We start from the raw sequence: 20,997 nt of genomic DNA on the forward strand, positions 1-20,997 counted from the left end.
ATTTTTATAATAGCTTAATTAATTAAACAAGATTTACATATAGAATCAGTGGAAATTAGGTAAATGTGACTTGTGAGACTGCATATCTTTGCAGTTGCAATGCAAGATTAAAACTGGTAGTTCTGGAAGGAGACTAGAAAAATGATGTGTCATACAAGTAACTTCTAGATGGTAGTCAAGAATATTGCAACTTTTTTCCCAGGAATGCTTGAAGCCAATGGAAACTTTCTCAAGATGCAGAACACTTCACAGCCTGTAGGAGAAAGTCATGAAAACATGGATGTGGAAAAGATGCAGAAAAGTAATGGAGATGCTGTCTCTTTGAGTAGAGACAGCCTGGAAACAAATGGTGAGAACTGAGAGCCCAAACATTTCATCAAATTAACTAAATCTAAATAAGTTACTATTAAAAGCAGTTCACCTTAATTCATTTCGAGATGGGATTCTTCCCTTCTGTCAGCTGTGTCATGAACTGAAGTCTTCTGGTACTAGTTTGTAATGATTTGATACCATTAATACTTTTTAAGTCTGTCTGTAGTTGTTAACTATTATGGCTATTCTGTGTGGACATACAGCACAGACACAGTTTATTTTCTTTTTTAAAATTTAGATTCAGTTTTAGCTTCTGGGCCTAATCAAAGTATCGTAGGAGTTGGATTGGATACCTTGGAAGAACAAGAAGAAAAAGAGATCTTCTTTGCCAAGCTTGAACGAGAAGCTTCCTCTACTATTGATTATTCAAGATTAAATAAAGAGCTGGATTCCAATGATTCTGTCGTTCTAGCACCATTTGTACGGTAATTTAGAGGGAAGAAAAGTTGTGGACTGTATTAGTGGGCACATGTGGATTGGGTATGGCCACTGAGATTTTGTTGGATGATATCCTGTATATAATTTCAGACAGTTTTTTGTTTGTTTATTGTGGTTTGGCTTTTTTTCTTCAAGACAAGGAAAGAAATGAGCTTAATAAATAAAAGTGAGAGCATGAGTTAGTGATGAGTGGACGTGGCTCCACAGTCTTGTGCATAACTCAGTAGTAACAACTGAACATTCATAATTGTAAGGAGTAACTAAAAAATGAGGTAACAACTGATAATAACAAGGAAATAGATCAGGAAAGATTCTGTGTCACTTTAGATGTGATATTACACATGAATCTAGAGGAAAGATACTTAATCTTCATAGACTAGGGCAACCCATTTGTAATCAGTTACATTAAAAGAAGTTCCAACATCTGTGAGAGAAATGGATGAAGGGGAAATTCGGGCTGCTCTTGGAGAAAATGCTGAGTTCAGAGGCAACTTCTGATGTGAAAACAGTTGGAGGAGCAGAATTCTGGAGAGCTTTAGATAAGGGCAAAACTTCTGTTTTATGGGAAAAGGGGAAAGAAAGGAGAGGTGAGTGTTTTTTAAAATTATTTTGTTAATCCAGAATGACAGGGTCAGAAGAGGAAGCAAACCTTGATGGTAAAAATATTTTTTGAGAGGTTAATGTAGATGTTGAAGAGAATGCAGAAAGGGAGTGGTTTTAACAGTTAGATTGAGAATTTTAGCTGGGAAACACTTCATTTTAATAATTGCTGACACTTTTACAACTTTTCTTACCTTTGATTTGATTTGTTGGCCAAATTACAATTTTTTCTTTTATTACTAATTGTAAGAAGCATCAGAGTGTAGAGTTCCAAAAAAAGTATATTTATTTGCTGTCCAAAAAGAGAGTAGAATTTTCATTTTATTTCTCAGAAATGAAAATGCTGAAAAAGAAGAAGAACCTGCACATGAAGAGAAATATGGTAATACAATCTTTTATTTTACCTGTAGTTCTTACATCAGCCTTTTAGGCTGCTGTTGCGTTATTACTGTGCAGCTCTTATTCATACAGAAGGGTTAAGGTGTTTACTTTTGCTTCTGTGCTTTTTCTTTTCTTAAGTGGATTTTTAATCTATTGTAAACCAAAAGACCAAAAAAAGGGGGAAAAAAGTAGTAAAAATCCTGCATCATTCATGAATGAAAAAAAACCCTCTGATGTTGAAATTTGATTTACTCCAGTGTCTTAACTGTTGTCTCTATTTTTGCGCCATTTTCTCATACCTGAGTTTAATCTCTGTAATCTGCAGTACTACTCTTATCTGATTTCCCCACAAAATTTTCATACTACGTTTCTTGCTTATTTGTCTTTCACTTGTCATGTCTCTTTATTTTATGCTTCATTGCTGTCATATGATAGTGTGTATTCATGTAATTTAATGGATTGTATTTTCAAATTTATATATTCAGCTGAACTTTTGAGTGGTCCTGTTGTCAGGATTGAATTTCCCAAGTATAAGGAGGATGTATTTGTAAACCATAAACACATAAAGAACACATTATGATCCAGGGTTTTGCATGGGTTCTAGGTTTAAGTGTTACAGATAATGCAGACACTGGAGCCTGTTAAGCACAGGAGCTGAGTGGGAGAGATACAGCAAAAGAAAACTGAAACTTGTGAAAGGATCTAGGTAACTGAAGGAAAAGCCTTTGGCTTTCTTGTAAAGTTTATTCTCTGACACACTTGGGTTTAAATAGTGCTTACTCTTGAGAGTGGCTTTTGGCCCACCAGAGCAGGTCATAAGAAGCCAAATTACAGATTCTGAGCCTCAAAACTGTCTAAGTGAATGTACAGAGTACTTTATCTACAGGGTTGGAATTGCATCATTGCACCCCTAAGTGAGAGAGAGTAATTGAATAAATGGGGTCAGTTCAAGTACACCTTGAGGAGACAAAGCATGTCCAATCACAAGGCAGCTTCCTTTGAAATTAGAGATATTATGTGTGACCTTCACTGTAGTTTTAGTACCACATTCAGTTTTGGAAACTTTCTGTTGCTTTTGTGAAAGGAGTAACATTAGCAGTAGCTGTTCTTACATGAGGCATTGGGGAAGAGGAAATAGCTGTCTCTTAGTGCCTTATCTTTCTTGAGTATTCATTCTGTTTGACATTTATTTTTACTCTTTTAGGTAGCTACAGTGAAGATTTTGAAGAAGAAACAGATACTAATCCTGCCCTTAAAACTGAGGGAGATCAGGTGAATCAAAGCATCATGTCAGAAGTTGATTTACGTCCTCAAGAACAGGTATAGCTTGCTGAATGTTTCTGTTACTTGCAGGAATTTTAAAAGCTCTGCAGTATGTAACTAAATGTAGTAAACCTTTATATGATACATACTGTCTGAAAGAATATAGTGGCTCTCAGACTATATATTTCTATTAAGGATATGCACTTCCCTGTGCTAGATCATAGAAGGGGTTAAGTTCTTCACAGGGTTTCCTGCTTACTCTTCCTTTGAGTTAAGAAATGAGGATGGAAGTGCACAAATGATGAGCTCAGGTGGAAACTCAGCCTCAGGATGGGTAGTGATTAATCTCTCCGAGCTTTTGAGGTGCAGATGACACAGACCACAGGAATGAATTCTGTACAGAGAAGCCGTTTGGACAGAGGACCCAAAAATCTTCACTGTATGAGCTGTGAGGGCACTGCTGTCCACTGGCTTGGTCAGGTCTTCTGATGTGTAGCACATGTGGTTGGAGCACATGGTTGCATCCCTGAAGCACACAAAGATTTGGGGTTTTTTCAAAAGAAGTCTATAAAGCATCATGTATTCATTTTCACTAGGTAAACTTATTTGGTTTTTTTGTTCTTTTTAAATAAGTTTATTAGAGTGGTATTTCTAATAAATGTTTGAAAAGTTAGAATGGAGCTGTAAATAATGTGCTTACTGCTACTTTTGTTTCTCAAGTTACAATAAAATAGAACCAGGAAGGTGCAAAAATGCTCCTCTGTGCAGAGGAGCATTTGATTTCTATTCACTTGTGAAAAGGTTTATAGAGTACAGGATGTTGAGAACTTTATGGCATCCTAAGGAGGATTTTAGAGAAGTGCATATTCTTGGAGAATGAATATCTGGTTAGTTAGTCCAATTTTTTCCCCTGATATTCAAAAAGTAATTGTTTGGTTTTTGGTTTTTTTTGATAGGAAGAAACAAACACTGGCATGCTGGCTAAAGGTAAAATATAAACTTTGTTCAGTGGAAGAAGATTAAATGGAACTTTTTGAAACTTGCTTACTTGATTTTTACGATTTTGATATTTTTCACTTTATTTTATTGTGTTCTACTGAAAATATGTTGAATTTAAATGGTTAAAAATAATCTACGTATTAACACTTCAAGGTGACCATCAATGGTTAAAAATAATCTACGTATTAACACTTCAAGGTGACCATCAATGTATTTTTATATTTATTACACCTACTCAGAACTCAGATTTGTAATCAGAGTGCATTGGTTTTCCACTAATGGCTATAAAACAATCTGCATAATATTTTTTGTATGCTTAGGACATCAAGCTCTGGTACTTCTAATTACAATGTGACAAAGTACAGTGTAATTAGAAAAGTACAAATAAGAGAATTTCTGTTTTCTTTAACATTTATCTTCTTAGTTGTATTGCTTGATTCACAAGATTCTGCTGTAGAGCTTCAGAAGGCCATTGAAGCATCAAATGTAGCTCCAGGTGAACATGATCAGCCTGAAGAAGTCAGTGCAGCTGAAATGAATGAAGCAGGTAAGGGGTGCTTTAGAAAAAGAAGAAAAATTTTAAAAACCCACCACACAACAAAACTCAAAACCTAAAATCTTCCTTTGTTAAAATAGGTAACTCCAATGTCTTCACTTGTTCTTAGATTATTGGGGAACATAAAGCCGTTGGCTTTTGCCAACAAATCTTGAAAGCAGGAGGAAATACTTCAGGAAATAGTGATGTTTCTGCCAAACACTTGGTTGTTGCAAAGTAGTTTTTGATGCTGCAATTATATGTTTAAATACCATCTCCTCTGGTTATGTGTCATATCTAAAATTCTTCTTTGATAGCATTGAACTGAATTATTAAATACATTCTCTTATCAAACTTCACACAGCAGTACAGGCCACTAATATCCAGATTATGGCTGTGATGGCACCTGTTCAAATAGTCATTTTGGTACTGTTAATTTGGTACTGTTAAAATATCGAGATGGGAGAGAATAGGGGAGAGGAATACAAATGGTAGATGAGATCATTTAGTAGGCACTAATTAACTTGGCAACTTTTCTTTTTATAGGAAGAACAAGATTTTAAATTATTCTTTTTAATGGAAGTGATATCACTGTTTTCTCCACATAATAAACCAAGCTAGTAACTGAAACACAGGCTCCAGTGAGGTGTTTCCCAAAACAGAAAGTCCAGTAGTGTCTCTTACAAGGCTGCTTTTTTCTCAGGTACTTCCTATGGACAAGCCACCAGTGACATGGAAGCACTATACCAGGCATATCATCACATTGATCAGTCTCTGGGGGACACTGGCGAGCAGAAACTGCACAATTCTGCAGTGGCAGTCTCAGAAGGCTTAGGGCAAAGCATGGCACGAAATAATGACATCTATGCAAAAAACATGTCACCTGTTGATTCAGGTAAATAGCTCAAAGGAAGGCATGTGTCGTACAAGCTTGTAAAATGCATGAACTAGTAATATCTATAATACTCAATTTATGAAACATTTTTAAATGTTGTCCTTGTAACAAATATTTTTTCTAGGTTGTTTTTAAATTTATTTTATATTTATTTCTCATTATTTAGATTTACCTACTGTGGAAGAATTGATGAAAACAATTACAGGACATATGTATAATACCAGACATTTTGATGTGGATCCTGAACGGTATTTATTTCAAGATGCGTTTTAAGAATTGTAGTAACCTAAAGCTGCTAATGATTTGTGAAAAATAGCTCACTAAATAACTTATCTGTATCTTTCTCTAATTAAATACTGAAATTTTGTTATATCCTGCACTGGCATTATGGCATTTGCAGTAAACTGTTAAATGAATTATACACTGTTAATAGGTTTAGATCAGGTATTCCCATACTTACTTCAGGTAATAAGCAGCAATGTTTGTCAAATCATTTGGAGGAGTGTTCATCACTCTCACAGCTAGGGTCTCTGCCTTCCCAGTTTTCTGCTCTTTCACCTTCCCCATACAAGGATTTCAGCCCTATCCATACAAGGATTACATCCTATCCTAGCTCTCCAAACTCCAGAATCTTAAATTCCTCTTAAGATCAAACCCCACTGTTGTGATTCTTACTAACCTATGCTCCATACCTCCCCCTTATTTGCTGCAGCTGTTCTGTCTAGAGCAGACAGCACAGGCCTTGCAAGTGCCAGAAATACAGCTTATGCTTAGCAGATGAGTTCAGGGATCTTATCATGTAACTGCACTCAGCAGAAATACTGCTCATTTTTTAATTAGTGTTAATTGCAGGCTTACAGGTGTTTATCTTGTAGCCAGTTTTGCTCCCTCTACAAAAACAGTTGCTGCTGGGAAGCAGCTCTTTTTACACAGCGTGGGAGCAAATCTGTATGACTAAATCTGCAAGATGGGTCTTAAAAGAGGCTTAGTAGCTCTTTGAAATTCAGGCAGTTTTTACAGCTGATACATAAGGAAAAAATGTTCTACTTTTTCCACAGTGATAGAAAAGCAAAAGGCAAAACTCTTTATATATGACTTCTTTTTTCTTGTAGTCCTGTGAAACTGGTAGGCAGCACAGACAATGACCTCATTAGCCACTCACCCTTTGAAGACCCCCAGAATAATACATCTTGGGAGAAAAACTTAGTTGAAAAGTTTAGCAGAGAAGAAAGCATCTTTCTACAGACAGGCATGAATGATGATAACTTTCAGAGGATGACTGAGAAAGAAATTCAGACCACTGAAGTGCAGCCTGGTCTACTAAGAGAAAAAATAGGACAAAACTCTCTGCTTTCACAAGGAAGCAAAACTAAAAAAGTAAGTATTATTAACCAGATTTTTGTTATATGGAGGTAATTTTAAAAGGTATGTATTTTTAGACTGCCTGTCACTTGATTATGCTCTGATGTTAAGAAATTGAGAGACTATGTTCATTTTCCTTGAAATTCTTATGTTGCCATTGCTACTGTTAGAGGTCACCAAATCCGGTGTACATTGAGACCAGTGGGATTCTTCTTGTCCCAGCCCAACATGTGGAAGGCTGCTGCAATGCCATGTCTCCAGCTCAAGACAGTGATGTCTCTGAGCATGTGAGCATTGGAGGGACACGTGTAAATGCATAACAGACTCAGAACAGGGAGCATTTCTACAGAGAGAACAGTTAGAAAGGCAGTTCAGTAAGAATGTAGGAGGGGCTGCAGTGGTCAGTGTCCAGCTGAGTCAGACAAGTGTGCTGACCAGCAACCTGCTCATGTCACCAGCTTTTGTAATCTCTTTTTTTCTCTATTTCCCAGACTTGTTTCTTACTTCTATTTTGTTCTTTTCCTAGAGATCCTGTAAATTTTGCATATTCTTACAATCATCTCAGACATCCCAGTACAAGATTTATCTAATCCCAAATCTTCTCCTTGCATCCTGAATTTTTTTTCTCCTTGCATCCTCTAAATTAGCTTCACATTCCTTTAGGCAGTCATTTTTTGTGTGTGCAAGGCATTGTAGGGACAGAGGTTTGGCTGATTTATCCTGGTGCATTGCTCTTTAGGGCAAACAGGCTAAACTTTTTCATCTCTTGGTCTTGGGAGTTGTGTGCTTTGTTTTTGATGATCAAGTTTAGCAGAGTTCCTCTGCCTACCACTGTTCCTTTATTCATGGCTGGGTTTCTATATCCACTGTGTTTATTAGCCTTTAGTCATGACCTACCTTATTTGGTAAGCAAAAGACCCTGTAATGTACAGTACAATTAAAATAAAAATACATTTTCCCAGATCAGTTAAATAGAGCCAGTACAAAATACTTGCACTGTGTAGTTCTGAAGTTGTACAATTCTGCAGAATTACTTACTACTAACTTGTTTAAAAACAATGCTTGCCATCACCCTGAGTCATATAGTTGTGTGATTTTGGTAACTGGTGAATGCTACCCTCAGTTCGCAGCAGAGCCTAAAACTTGTTTTAAACCAGTGTGTTCTGTCACAGGCTCTTCGGTCTTGTTCCTTGAAGAATGAAAGATCAGAACCAATGTCAACCAAACCAAAGAATATTAGAAGTCAAGCACCTGTACTTAAAAAGAAACCTTCACATGGGCCTCATGGACTGGTTAGAAGTTCTGGCTATGGGAAGCCCAGTTTACTTTCAAAGCAATCTTTTCCAGTCAGTGAAAAGAAAACGCCAAAAGAAACTTTCAAAAAGACCTGTATGAAAGCCAAAAGTCCTGCAGATAGAGCAAAATCTAAAGGTAATGGTAAGTTTTGAGAGTTTTCATTCTGAATTTAAGAGCCAGAGAGATTTGCTTTTTATGCTTCATATTAAAAAAACCCCAAATGTCATAGAGAAACCTAAACTCAAATGCAGTTAAGTATTGATTTTTTTTCTGTATTAGCATGAAATAGCTGTGAGAGAGACTTTTATATGAATCTTTTTAGTCTTGCTTCATCTCCACTCACATTTACCACCACTATGTTTGAGACTTATCTATTGTTCACCAGCAGGACCGAAAGAGTAAAAAAAGCTGGTGTTCAAAAATTAATATCTACAAGTTGACATTTTTCATTACAGTAAATGCAAAGATTTGCTGACTCACTAACTTATATGTTTGAGGCTGCATTCCTGTTCTCAGCTTCTTTTGATCTTTGCTTTCCTAGACTACAAAAGAAGTACTAAAAAGGAAGTCCTATTTTCTGTTCATGTCGCTTGGAAACACTATGGAAAGGAGAATACCAATGTAATCCTGTGAAAGCTGGGTTGCAATGAAACTTTTTATTTTGGGGTGAAGCCCAAAGAGTTTCATGAGATAATTCATCTTAAGCTTATTCAGTTTAATTCAGACAATGTTTGCTATCCCTGAGGCATGAGCAAGTAACACTACAGGTACCCAGGCTTAATGCACTTCCAGCATGCAGTGCTTTTAAAAGCCCTGCAGGTAGTGTCAGGAAAAGCAGTTTAGGATTATTTACCTGTCTGAGGGAGGTGCTTCAGTGGCAGCTGTTGAACTGGAGGACCTCAGTTCCTCAGTACATTGATGTGTCTCCCTCTAAGGAAGAGGTTTTACAGCCTGGTGAAGGTGGTAAAGTGAATGACAAGTACTGAGAAAATAAGACTACAGGCTTCATTCAAAATTGCTCTTCCCTCTGTAGCTATAATTGTTCATGACAGTTCAATTTTATGTGATTTCAGAAAATTAATCTCACCTGGCTGCATTCTGCCGGGGCCTCTTCTATAGCTAGGGGTAGAATAGCATTGAATCAAGCAATTACCAAGTCATCAGTGCTAAGGGAGCACCCTTCTGAGGGGTGTGTGACACTAAAAAGGCATGAAATTTGGAAAAGAATCATTGTCTGGTGGGGTTTTTTTTAGGTGTAACATTCCTAAGCAGGAGCAGTTGAAATGGCAGTTTTAGTTACTATCAGAAGGCTGAGATGTGAACAGTTCCATGTATGTTAGTGACTCTAGAGGGATCTTTCCTGATTTCTTAGTCCAGTCAAGTTATTTGATGCAACAAATAAATGTTGCATTTCTTTCTGTACTGTCTGCACTCCAAAGTCTATTTTGAAAATTGCTGTGTCTTATCTTCCCCATAGCTTGAAATATTTTGTGTTTATGTATACTTAGATTATTGGCCACTTCTAAAGTGGAGGAGTGAGCTTAACCTTGTTTTGTGAAGGATTTATTATCCAGCTGCTTGTTTCAGTTGTTCTCTTGGGTTTTGTTTATCTTGTCATTAGTTCCTTACTGAAAAAAAAGAAAAATAAAAACCCTCCAGCTTTTCCATGGTATATCATTGTTCTCAACTTTCTATATTTCATTCAAAATTCAGGTTGTAGAATACTTTATATACCTACATGTTGGATCACATGAATACATATTTTTCTTAAAGGACATAAAATTCTGAATATAATTTGTTCTATTTTACTTTCTGACTAAATGAAGAAGCCTTATTTGCTACTAGGATAATAAGATCTGCAGCAAATGAACCAACTTTGGAGGGAAATATTAACAGAGTTTTGTCTGGCCAATCAGTGGTTAGTAATCTTGGACACCAGGCTGAGGATTATAACAGGCAATATCATCATGTGAGTAATAACCAGTCTTGCTCCTAATTATAGCATGTACTACTTGGTTTGCAAGCCTATTTTTTCAATGCTTTTAACAATTATCACAAGGTTGGCAAATACTAAAATAGTGAATGAAGACTTCCCTTTGGTCAAGTACTACTTTTTGCTTTTAAAATATGCAAATATAATTATACTGCTTTTCAGTTGCTTGGATAGTGCTGTTGTTTTGATGGGTCTAGGTAATTAAAGTCGCTTATTAAATTCTAAAAATTACTATTTCATTGTAAAAGATGGTTAAATACAACTTCTACTTACAATATTCTGCTATGAATGTTTAAATAGTACTACTGTTCAGGGATTTTTCCTATTTGCATTGCATTAAATATTTGCATTTGCATTAAATATTTCTGACTTCTCCAAGATGACTGAATTTACAGTACCATAATGATTTTTCCTTCTGCCATATCAACTGCATAAAAAAGCTATTCATTGAATACCTAAAGCATTGCTGCTTTTCTAAAAGTAAGATGCATAATGTAATAACTATGGTAACAATCTGGTGTCTATCATATGAGGTTTATTTGTTTCTTTTTGGATTTTTTGTCTTGTTTTCCTCATATATATTTTGCAAATGAGAAGGTAACTCATTAAAATTAATATAGGATGTTTTGCTATTAAAGTGTTGGGGGGGTTGTATTTTGGGTTGTTTTTTCAAGTGCCTTGTTTTGTTGCTGAGAGCTAGACAAACCAGTTATATAAAGCTGATGAGCAGAGTTCTGGTAAACAATCAGCTCAGTGTAATGTTTCCCTGAATTATCTGCCCTAGGACTTATCATTTTCCCCTTTCAAAAGCTGTGATAGAGAGCTGTATTTGTTAAAACGACTACAAACAGCAGAGGAGGACCTGAGCAGAGCTCAGGATTTGATTCAGCAGCTGGCCAGCAAGCTTTCACAAAAAGAGAAGGAGATGGAGGCCAAGATAGTGGAACTGAAAACACAGCATGAAAAGGAGCTTTCCCGTCTGGGTCAGGAAAACTATGTTCTTCAGAGTAAGGTACTTTATCATCTTGTATCCTGTGCCTATAGAAGAGAAGAAACGTTGCTTCTGAAAATTGAATCAATGTTACTTTAGATGAGGTGTTGATGAGGAGAAAATCTGAATTTACATGGACACCCTGTAATGTATACCTGCTGTTACATTTATTGCCTGTAAGACATGATTTTTTTTTTCCTGGAGATAAACCATGTTATCCTGAGTTTCCTTACTTTGCTATTTTGAGAGTCTTGCAGCAAGTTTTTGCAAAGATTTGATTCACTCCCACAGATACCACTTGTTACAGATAAGTACTATATGCTGAGATCTTGTTTATAATTCTTGATGCATTTTTCAATGTTGTGTTTTGTCTGTATGAAATATTCCCAGAGTTATTCCACTATACCCTTGTTGAGAATAACTCCATCATAACATATCCTCCTGTCTAGAGACATAAGAACAGAAACATCTAGCTTTTCCCAAACATTTTATACCTTTTCTCTCTTTCATAATGCTTCTGTAAAACTCTAGTTAGAGCCACTTGGTCTGCTCTCATACCATAATGAAGAGACCATAGTCTTGTAAGTCTTGTAGAAAAGTCCATGTTGCTAACAAAACTTTCTTCTTGTTTGTGTGTCTTCTTCTGAAAGCTAAGAAGTATGGAAGAGATTACCCAAGAAAAGAGGTGGACCCATGCAGCAACAATTCCTATAACTGAGGAAAAACTGGCCCAAATACAAAAAGAGATTGAAGATCAAGAGGTCATTATTCAAGGTTATCAACAGGTAACACCACACATCATGTTGACCTGTGTTTTATTCAGTTTCAGAAACAAAATTGTTTAATGGTTACTACTTTTCTGTTGAAAACAGGTATCTGGTTTTCCAAAAAGTGGATGGGATTTGGGTGTGAAGGGCAAACGTATTGCAGGTTTTAAAAGTCTTTCACACATCTAGTTTGGACTAAGTTTTTCCACAGATCCGTGTAAATGTTCTAAATTGTAAAAATCAGTAACTTTTCAGTTGAGAACTGGGAAAATACTTTATGGTCAATGAAGAACCACAAACTTTTTCCCAAATGTAGCTGAAAATTGGTACTTTTAAGCAGCATTTGAAATCTGAAAAATTTTGGTTATTAAAATGTTTTTCTCAAGCTCTGAGCAGCAGATTTCAAGGTAACCTTTTTAGCATGCCTGATTTGTATTACTTAGTCAAGTGGAGAAATAGATAATTCAAGTTTAATAATCCTTTTGAATACTTGCAGCTGTAAAATCCAGTGGGTAGCTCAACCAGCTTCCAGCTGATGCTCAGCATGATTCCTTGATATAAACACAATGTCTTTCCAACATATGGCTGTGAGCATCCCAGACAATGATGATTTGTGTCCCCAGGACTGGAGTGTGGGCAGCCTGATCTATCAACACTCACCCCTGAACACGTTTTTAGAGTATAGTTGGGGTAGTTTGTAGAGGATCTGTCTTAGCTCCTTCATGCAGAGTGAGCAAACACTTGGATGAGATTGTAGGTAATGAAAGTAGATATCCATTTTAGAAGCTCAGTAATTAAATATTTAGTGTTTTCTTCCACTGTTTCAGCAGGTAAACTATGTGATTCATAGAAAATTGTTTTATAACTGAAGAAAACAGTAATCTGTGAACATTCTTTAACTTTGTCTGTCTCAACTTAGGAAAATGAGAGGTTATACAAACAAATGAAAGAGCTACAAATCCAAAACAAAAAAAATGAGGAACGAATGTTTAAGGAGAATCAGTGCTTAAAGTCTGAATTAATACAGTTAAGGTAGGCTCATTTGCATATCTGACCTAAAATCTCTAGAATTTTCTGCTGTTTTTTTGTTTTTTTTTTTTTTTTATTGAAGAACAATTGCAGAGTCTTATCAGGCGCATGTTTTCTAGTGTTTCTGAGGTTTGTGGCCTTGTTTCTTCTTTTGAGAATTGATTTGTGTTGATTATGGGCACTTAATTCTTTCTTTTCTTGATGGTGTTGCAGACCTGTGGAAAGACTGGAGACTTCCACTTGGGATATATTTCAATGTTCTTATTCATATCAGAATACATAATACATCACGTTCTGATATTTTGGCTCTGCTGGTGTTGTTAAGATGTTCTGATGCTGTTGTAAGACATACAGTAAATCAGGAGGCACAAGAGGTTCTGCTAGTGTAGAATTCCCTGCATTGTAGGTCCTGTGAGATTTGCATCCTGTGCTAGTAATGAAGAAAAGCAACCTAGCAATTGTGTGTACTCCTAATCTACAGATCTTTGCTATGGAGAGGCCTGTAAATGAGTTCCACTGATGCAGGGTAGATTTTTATTTCCTTCCCTTGTGTAGTCCAAATAAACTAGTTCATGTGAGGTGAGAAGACTTCACCTTACAGTGAATTTTGTTTGTGTATAAATATTGTGCATGTTAGTTTCTCTTTTGTTTTGAACCTGCCCAGATTGACTTTGTTGTACAGTTTGGGGGGCAGGGGGTTGTGTTTGTTTTTCAGTAACCACTGATAGTATGCTGAATCACCACATTGCATAACTGCTTTTCTGTTGTTGTTTAGAGAAAAGATAGAGAAGATTAACAACCAGTCACGAGTCATGCAGGATTCTGAACCAGCCAGAAATCAGAGTTTTACAGAATTGATTTCAGAGCTTCGAGTAGCACAGGTAGGGATATTCCAAGCCTGTAAGATAACAGGGAGTAGTGCCTTTGCATGTAGCACAGAAATACAAATAATACCACAGGAAACACGAGGAGCACATGTGGCCCAATGCACACAGGCCTGATGTGGCCTTCTCAGCAGTTCAGGATAGGAGCTCACTAGCAATAACATACCTGCATGTACATGCCTGGACACTCGGTCTGTTTACTGGCTACTCCCAAAATCTCAGCCCCCCCAAGCTGATTTTTGCTGTACCTGTGCATACCTAGGACCAAGGGGCTGCATCTCTAGAGATGGCTCTGGCACCAAGACCTTCTGTCCTACTTGGTCTTGAGGTTTGCTAGTGTTCATGTGTAGCAAAAAGAGAGACTGCTTGCAGAAAATGGCAAGAATGTAGTAGGGTGAACAATACATTTGTCCACTTATCCTACAGTCTTCAGTCTCAGAAGTAAGTCAAGCCATTTTCTTTACTGACCCTTTCGAAAGGCAGAGATTTTCTACTTCTATGACAGCTAAGTAAGGCTTAAAAAAATCTAAAGTTTGGGGTTTTTTTAAATGTTTAGCTTATGTTTTCCCATGCTATTCTATTGCAGGGCCTGACAAGAATACCAAAAGTAAAATACCTTATTGTTGCTGTGGTTGGATGTAACTGTTGTGATTTAATCTTTGTGTGATTAAAAAGCATGCTCAGGGGTTTTGTGGGATATTATGTGTTTAGTTTTTCATGTTTTACTGTTTTCTCTAAAATCTAGAAAGAAGAAGCTAAATTACAAGAAGAGATAAGACGTCTAAAACAAGATAAGCAAGCTCTTGAGGTAGACTTGGTACAAGCCAAAAAAGAGAGAGATTTAGCCAAAGTCCAGATTGCATCTGCATCAAGTAAAGCACCTTCATTTTGTTGAATAATTTTGCTTACTTTGCAGTTCAGTAAATAAATGTATAACAAAAACTTGTTTCTTATTAAAGTATTACTTAGTGAAATGCATCTAGACCATTTACAAATACTGTCTAAACTTCTAACAAAAGCATACAGAGAAGGACATGCCTCAGTACTTTCGGTACTCTGTTAGAAAGTATCTTCCTGTATCCAGCCAAACTCTTTGTTGTGACCTGTTAACTTTCATTTCTTGCCAGTCTTTCGCTGGATGTGGAAAAAAAATTATTTAAATTATGTGACAACTCTGTTCATAAGAAAAGATTTACTATGTTACATCTTAGTCTCCTATTTAGTTCTTGCTCATTTTTTACCTATAACTTACACCTTGGCACTTTTTTCAGCATTCTTATCAGAGCTTTTCCAACTTTGAGTTAATGAGAGAGGGCTCAAAATTGGACTCTAATTTCCAGTGTCAGGCATCACAAATGCTAAGTGCAGTAATACTTACCTCCATGTCTCTTCTGAAAATGCTTGATCCCTAAATGGGAGGAGTATGATCAATAAACATCAAAGCATATATTCTATGTTGTCATTCATCTTGATACTGAAAGTCTGTTTATTAGAGCATAATCAAGAATAGATCTTCCTGAGATTCTGTCTTAAATACTTTCTATAGTGAACTGTAAACCATTGAGTACTGCTGTGTATGAGAAAAATAAAAGGGTTTTTACAAATACTGTTGCTTTTTAAATCCCAGTTAGGATCTGGTTTTAAAACTACTGCAGTAACAGTGTTGTCAAAATGGTAAATGTATGAAATGTGCTGAGGAAGACAGTGTTGACTAATTACTCCTTCAATACATAATTGCTAATAAAATGTTTTATTCTTGTAGGTGAGAAGTCTTATGAATTTAAAGTTATGGAAGAATCGTACAAACAGGAAATTACTCATTTAAAAAAAAGACTTCAGTGGTATGCAGAAAATCAAGATCTTCTGGATAAAGATGCAGCCCGTCTTAAAGATGCAAGAGAAGAAATTGAGAAACTAAAACTAGAGGTGATAATATCTAGCTTTATCTAAGAAGTTGGAGCTGAAAATTGTTTCTTTTTCCAGTGATGAGTTTAATGTAATTATTTCCTTCATAATAAATCCTTTTTTTGGTATATTAGATTGGTTCTATTGGACATCTTGCCAATGCTTCTGGGAACAAAAGTAACATGCTTCCCTAAAACCTTCAAATTTCTTGACCTAAGGGAAAGAAGTATATTGTTATGTTAACAACCAGGAACACCCTTCTTCTCATTCTCTTTTCCTCCTTTTTGCTCCATAGTAACTTAGGTAACACTTTTTTTTTTCTCTTAAGTACCAGTTCTAAATTCTTTCGTAGGAAAAGCGCCCTGGTTACTGTAGTAGGGGGGAAAACCCAAAACACTTGAAATTTAAAACAAAACTAATACGTGAATCTTGAATACTGGTGAGATTTGCATTGTCAGTACATTAGACTTAGGATTCACAAAAAAACCCAAACATTTTACCAGTGCTAAAATATAACTGATCTTGGAATCTTTTGTGATCTTTTATTAGAGACATCACAGAGGAGAGGAGTTGCTTCTGAAGGAGAGCCAGGGACAGACACCACCATATCAAACTTTGATCAAGATACCATTCCTGTGAAAGGAAATATTTTTATTGGCATTTTCTCTGGGCTGGACTGGTGTCTAAAAATTCTGGTACCTAGAGCTGTGACTTCATAGAAATAATTAAATCAGTCAAACTATAAAATGCTGGCATAAAAGCACGACTTAGCATGACTTGGTAATATTACCAGTCTGGGAGAGAATTCAAGATAGGAATATTTTTAAATATCCAGGATATAATATCAGAGATCATAGTGGCTAATAAAGGTAGGAAATTCAATTTTAGATTATAGCTTTGAGTCCTCATGACCAGGCATCACAGGAATGCAGGAACATGAGTTATCCAGGCCCTGGTTCTCAGCTGGGACTCAGCTTTTATTTAGGCACAATATAACATTGCCTTTTGGCTGTTTCTATATCTCATGACATAGTGTAGCATTGCAAATCACAAACCATTTCCTAAACCCATCCTGAAATCATGGAATGCACTGTAGCACTTTGTATGACAGCTTACTGATCAAGCCTGTATACTGGCAGTATGAAAGAAAGGAGCAGTGTTCCTGGTATAAAGACAAGAGTGTCCCAGAGCTGAAATTCTCTTTTAGATTTCCATATCTAATTTCAGTTGCTTTGGAGAAGGAAGCTGTCATGTGAGTTTAGAGTCTGAAGAATCATCTAGTACAGAAATTACCATTATGAGTTTTTAAATGGCAGAATATTTCCATTGTACTATGTGTGTTTGAAATGCTTTTGTACTACAGGACAATGTCTCTGAATACATATTTCAGTTTGTGTCTTCATAAATTGGACAGGTTGAGAAGCTCAGAGCTGAAGCAGGAGATCAGTGTGTGCAACAGAAGAAACGTTTGCGAGACAGAGCAGCAGATGCTAAAAGAATTCAGGATCTTGAGCGACAAGTATGCAATAAAAGAACTCTCTCTCATTTAAACTTTGTTTCAGATAAGGTCTTTTGAAACCCCAGTGCTTTCATAAGGATAAAGCACAGCCTGAAGTTCTGTGATGAAGTAACTTGTGTTATTGGACACTCATAAACACAAGAGTAATTATTTACTTAGAATAAGTAAATCTTCTTGCTACTATATTCAACAAGCTGGTATCACTTTAAAAATCTTTTAAAATAATTGTTTAGATTTTCTGTAAAAGGAGCAAGAGGGCAAAGCCAAAGCTTGCTAAGACTCCTGTCCACGTTCAGTAATCCCTTAACAGTATGATGAATTCCAGCCAAGTTGATTCAAGAGTAGGGGTTTAAATTCTATTGGATTCCTACAAAATTCCTGAAAAGTGGGGGAGTGGAGACCTTAAAATCCATGTTTCTACTAAAAAAACATCAAGTGGAATGCAACTCCTGGAGGAGGTAGCAGTTGCATTGGTTAGGGATGTGGGACTCACGGGCAAGAGCCTTTGCAGAATTCTGATATGAATATCTTATCTATAGATAAGGGAGGAACTTGTTTGCTGCATGCAAAATGTTAGTTTTACATGATTGCATACTAGAAAATAAAAGATATATAATCTGTTATTGGGAGCATAGTTCCAATATTGCTATGAAATATCCTTAACAGTTGGAAAAGTAGAATGTGAATGCAAATCCAGAAAAAAAGCATATTCACAGCATTAAAAGCCATTCTCAAATCCCTTTTTTTGACTTTCTTTAGACTATTGACATAAGGTGATGTGAAGACCAGAACAATATTTTGTTTAAGATCATGTGTAAGTTAGTCAGTAAGAGACAATGAATCTTGCTTTTCTGTAAACAAAAACATAAATGGAAGGAATATAAAATAATTCTCAATATATGCATCTATGGTTTTCATTCTTCCACCTTAAGGGAATGAAATTTGTTGACATTCTATCACTTATTTCTGTTCCCTTTTCATTAGAACTTTATTATTTTTAACCTTTGACTTAATTTTCTTATGAATAGATCAGAGAAATGGAAGGAATTCTAAAAAGAAGGTATCCAAATTCTTTGCCTGCTTTGATTTTTGCTGCTGCTGCTGCTGAGAAAACTAATGATCTTTCAGCTAAAACAAACACAGTTGAATTTTTGGAGAGAAGAATAAAGAAATTAGAAACAGAACTTGAAGGTAAAGATGATGAAGCTAAGAAAAGCCTTCGTGCCATGGAACAACAGTTTCAAAAAATAAAGGTAAAAGTTGAGTAGTGTACTTTGCAAGTAACAGTCACAAGGCAACTAAGTGTAACACAGGGTAGTGGTTAAAACTGAAGGCAAAGACCATATTCAAGGGAAAAAAATTACTCAAAGAAATCAGAACCAGAATTTCAGTACCTTCAGTACCTTCAGCACCTAAGATAAAAATAGCATTTAAATCGTTAGGATAATCTTGAAATGAAGAGGACATGTTCTTAAGGCATAGTAATTTAATTCTTACAGTTAAGGTAAGTTGTTTTCACCCTGTGGGTCAGAGTAGCTGCTTCTCTAATTCCTTGTTGTACCAAAGGCTGTGATTTCAGAGGTCTGCTGACTGAGCATTTCTGTAGGGAGCATTGGGAACCACTAAACATACTGTCCAAAAATTACATGATAGTGAGCCTAAAGACTTGGGTTAGGAAGCATGGAGGTCTGGCATTTTACTTCAAGGAAAAGGTGAACTGCATAGGTGCTTAATGAGCAAGAAAGGAAAGCATTGGCCCAGTTTTTTCCACCTTTTCTCCACAAGTTGCTCATCATACTTTCCTCAAAGGCCATCCAAGCTATTAAGAAGGTTAGGCTTTCCTCAGCACATTAGGAGGAAAGATTGTGTCTCTCTCTGAATTCATACTTCTTTCTTCGTACTTAGAAATACATAAAAAAAGAATCTGTTCTGTTAAAAATTAGGATGTTTTGAAAAATGTGAAATACAACTTTGAACATGTGACATCAATGTTTGCCAGCTGACATATAACAAGTACCTAATGACAAAATTAACATTGGTAGAATCTGAAGAGAACGCAATCACATAAAAATGAAATATTTTCTTGTCAATATAATTGTCTATCCCATAATTACTGCATCCATTGTGATTAGATTTTTTGCAGTAAATTTTTCAAGTAATTCTGTTTTACAGCAGACTTAATTATTTCACTTACTAATTCCTGAACTGATTGAGTAGTTTGTTAGTAATCCTGATTTGTATTTTGTCTTCTGAAATCTTTCTTCAGAAGGGCAGTAACTTTAAAGAATAATAGGAAGGGCTAATAATAACAGTACACTTATGAAACTGCTTTTTTGTCCCTACTTTCTACTCCCCTCCTAGATACAGTATGAACAAAGACTTGCAGAGCTTGAGCAACTACTTGCATATGAATTTATGAATGAACCACCCAAACTGAATGGTGATAAAGCCACTTCTGTGGAACTTGAACAGGAGCTTCAGAATCTAAAGAAGACCCATCAGATCACTGTTGGAAACCTCCAAACAGAAATTGAAAATCTTAAAACTCAAAATTCCCAATTAAAACTCAGAAGTAAAAATGATAATAAAGACTTAGAGTCCATGGAGTCTAAGATGAAACAAGGTAGCACAAAAGACAGGTTGTTAAAATTAAATGAAGAACTGGTCACCAAAAATAGAGAAATACAAGACCTCACAAAAACTGTGGAGAAACTTCAAAAAGAAAGGATGGTGATGTTGTCTGATAATAATTTGAGAAATAAACCAAACACTAATGAGAATTCTACAGAGGTCTTGAAAAATAATACCTCAGCAACAGATAAAAGGAATTCGAACAATACTGAACCCTGTCTAAGCATTTTCACTGATGACAAAACACACCAACCACATACCTTCTCTGATTCTCATCTCTTGAAAGTTGTGCAAGAAAATGCCCATCTGAAAGAGGAGCTGGAGAAACTGTCCCTGGAAATGAGCCAGCAGCGGGTGAAGTCTCAGGCAGCACTGGCTTATTCTGAAAGCAACATGCGCAGGTAAATGCTCAACATATTCCTTTTAAAACCTTCTTACATTGTTGGCAAACATAGGATTGAGGTAGCATATTAATATTCAGCCATGTGTGAAAGTTGCTTATACCTTCATTTGTGCTGTTTCTGACTTTGGGGGTTTTTTTGTTACTTTGGGTTTTTTTTAAAAGCAGTGCACTATCACAGTGCTTTCTACAGACAAACCTGTGTTAATGCTTTTATTAATGCTACAATTTCTTCTGCTTTTAAGTAAAGTATCTCAGTGTAAATCATCATATCTTAGATGCTTTGTGTTGTATGGCATTAATACTTGGTCCATGTTCTTTCCTGCAAACCTGGAGTGTGCTTTCAGTGGAATTTACTTGGCCAACTGTAGAAACCCTATACTTTACCTAGTCTCCCTTACATCCCTTCACAAACAAAGTAGAAGAAATTGACATGCAATTTAGATTGCAACACATTATTTTCTAAAATAGTATCTAAAAGAAGATAGCTGCATTTTGATTAAAAAGCATGTGTCCTCTTGCCACTGTTTTAATAAGAGGAACCAGCAAAGATGATTGACTGAATTTTTTGTATCCTAACTGCCTCTAGTTAGATGATACACATATCCACCATGGTCGGTTTCCCACCCTTTTCTCCCTTCAGAGCAATAGAAGTAATGGTGATCCTGTCCTGCAAGGTTCTGTTATGAAATATACAAGATCTGCTGCCTTTAACATTTTGGTTATTTTGTGTGTTC

At 36.1% G+C, this 20,997-nt stretch overlaps 1 protein-coding gene across 5 annotated transcripts in view; it reads left to right on the top strand.

Annotated features, from left to right (window-relative positions):
- Positions 1 to 20,997, top strand: part of CEP162 (centrosomal protein 162) — a 43,954-nt gene that overhangs the window by 14,791 nt on the left and 8,166 nt on the right. For 2 of the 5 annotated variants that reach the window (XM_030945337.1, XM_030945340.1), the window contains 20 exons: positions 203 to 349; positions 611 to 797; positions 1,743 to 1,792; positions 2,996 to 3,111; positions 4,011 to 4,041; positions 4,478 to 4,600; positions 5,292 to 5,483; positions 5,650 to 5,731; positions 6,596 to 6,860; positions 8,018 to 8,282; positions 9,968 to 10,110; positions 10,919 to 11,146; positions 11,776 to 11,910; positions 12,812 to 12,924; positions 13,697 to 13,802; positions 14,551 to 14,677; positions 15,568 to 15,731; positions 17,125 to 17,229; positions 18,258 to 18,482; positions 19,591 to 20,261. In XM_030945337.1, coding sequence (XP_030801197.1) covers positions 203 to 349; positions 611 to 797; positions 1,743 to 1,792; positions 2,996 to 3,111; positions 4,011 to 4,041; positions 4,478 to 4,600; positions 5,292 to 5,483; positions 5,650 to 5,731; positions 6,596 to 6,860; positions 8,018 to 8,282; positions 9,968 to 10,110; positions 10,919 to 11,146; positions 11,776 to 11,910; positions 12,812 to 12,924; positions 13,697 to 13,802; positions 14,551 to 14,677; positions 15,568 to 15,731; positions 17,125 to 17,229; positions 18,258 to 18,482; positions 19,591 to 20,261 — 3,475 coding nt within the window. The remainder of the gene's footprint in view (positions 1 to 202; positions 350 to 610; positions 798 to 1,742; positions 1,793 to 2,995; positions 3,112 to 4,010; positions 4,042 to 4,477; positions 4,601 to 5,291; positions 5,484 to 5,649; positions 5,732 to 6,595; positions 6,861 to 8,017; positions 8,283 to 9,967; positions 10,111 to 10,918; positions 11,147 to 11,775; positions 11,911 to 12,811; positions 12,925 to 13,696; positions 13,803 to 14,550; positions 14,678 to 15,567; positions 15,732 to 17,124; positions 17,230 to 18,257; positions 18,483 to 19,590; positions 20,262 to 20,997) is intronic. The other 3 variants (XM_030945338.1, XM_030945341.1, XM_030945339.1) reach the window with 2 other exon arrangements.

This window comes from Camarhynchus parvulus, chromosome 3 (genome assembly GCF_901933205.1).
Source record: "Camarhynchus parvulus chromosome 3, STF_HiC, whole genome shotgun sequence".
NCBI classification, from domain to species: domain Eukaryota; kingdom Metazoa; phylum Chordata; class Aves; order Passeriformes; family Thraupidae; genus Camarhynchus; species Camarhynchus parvulus.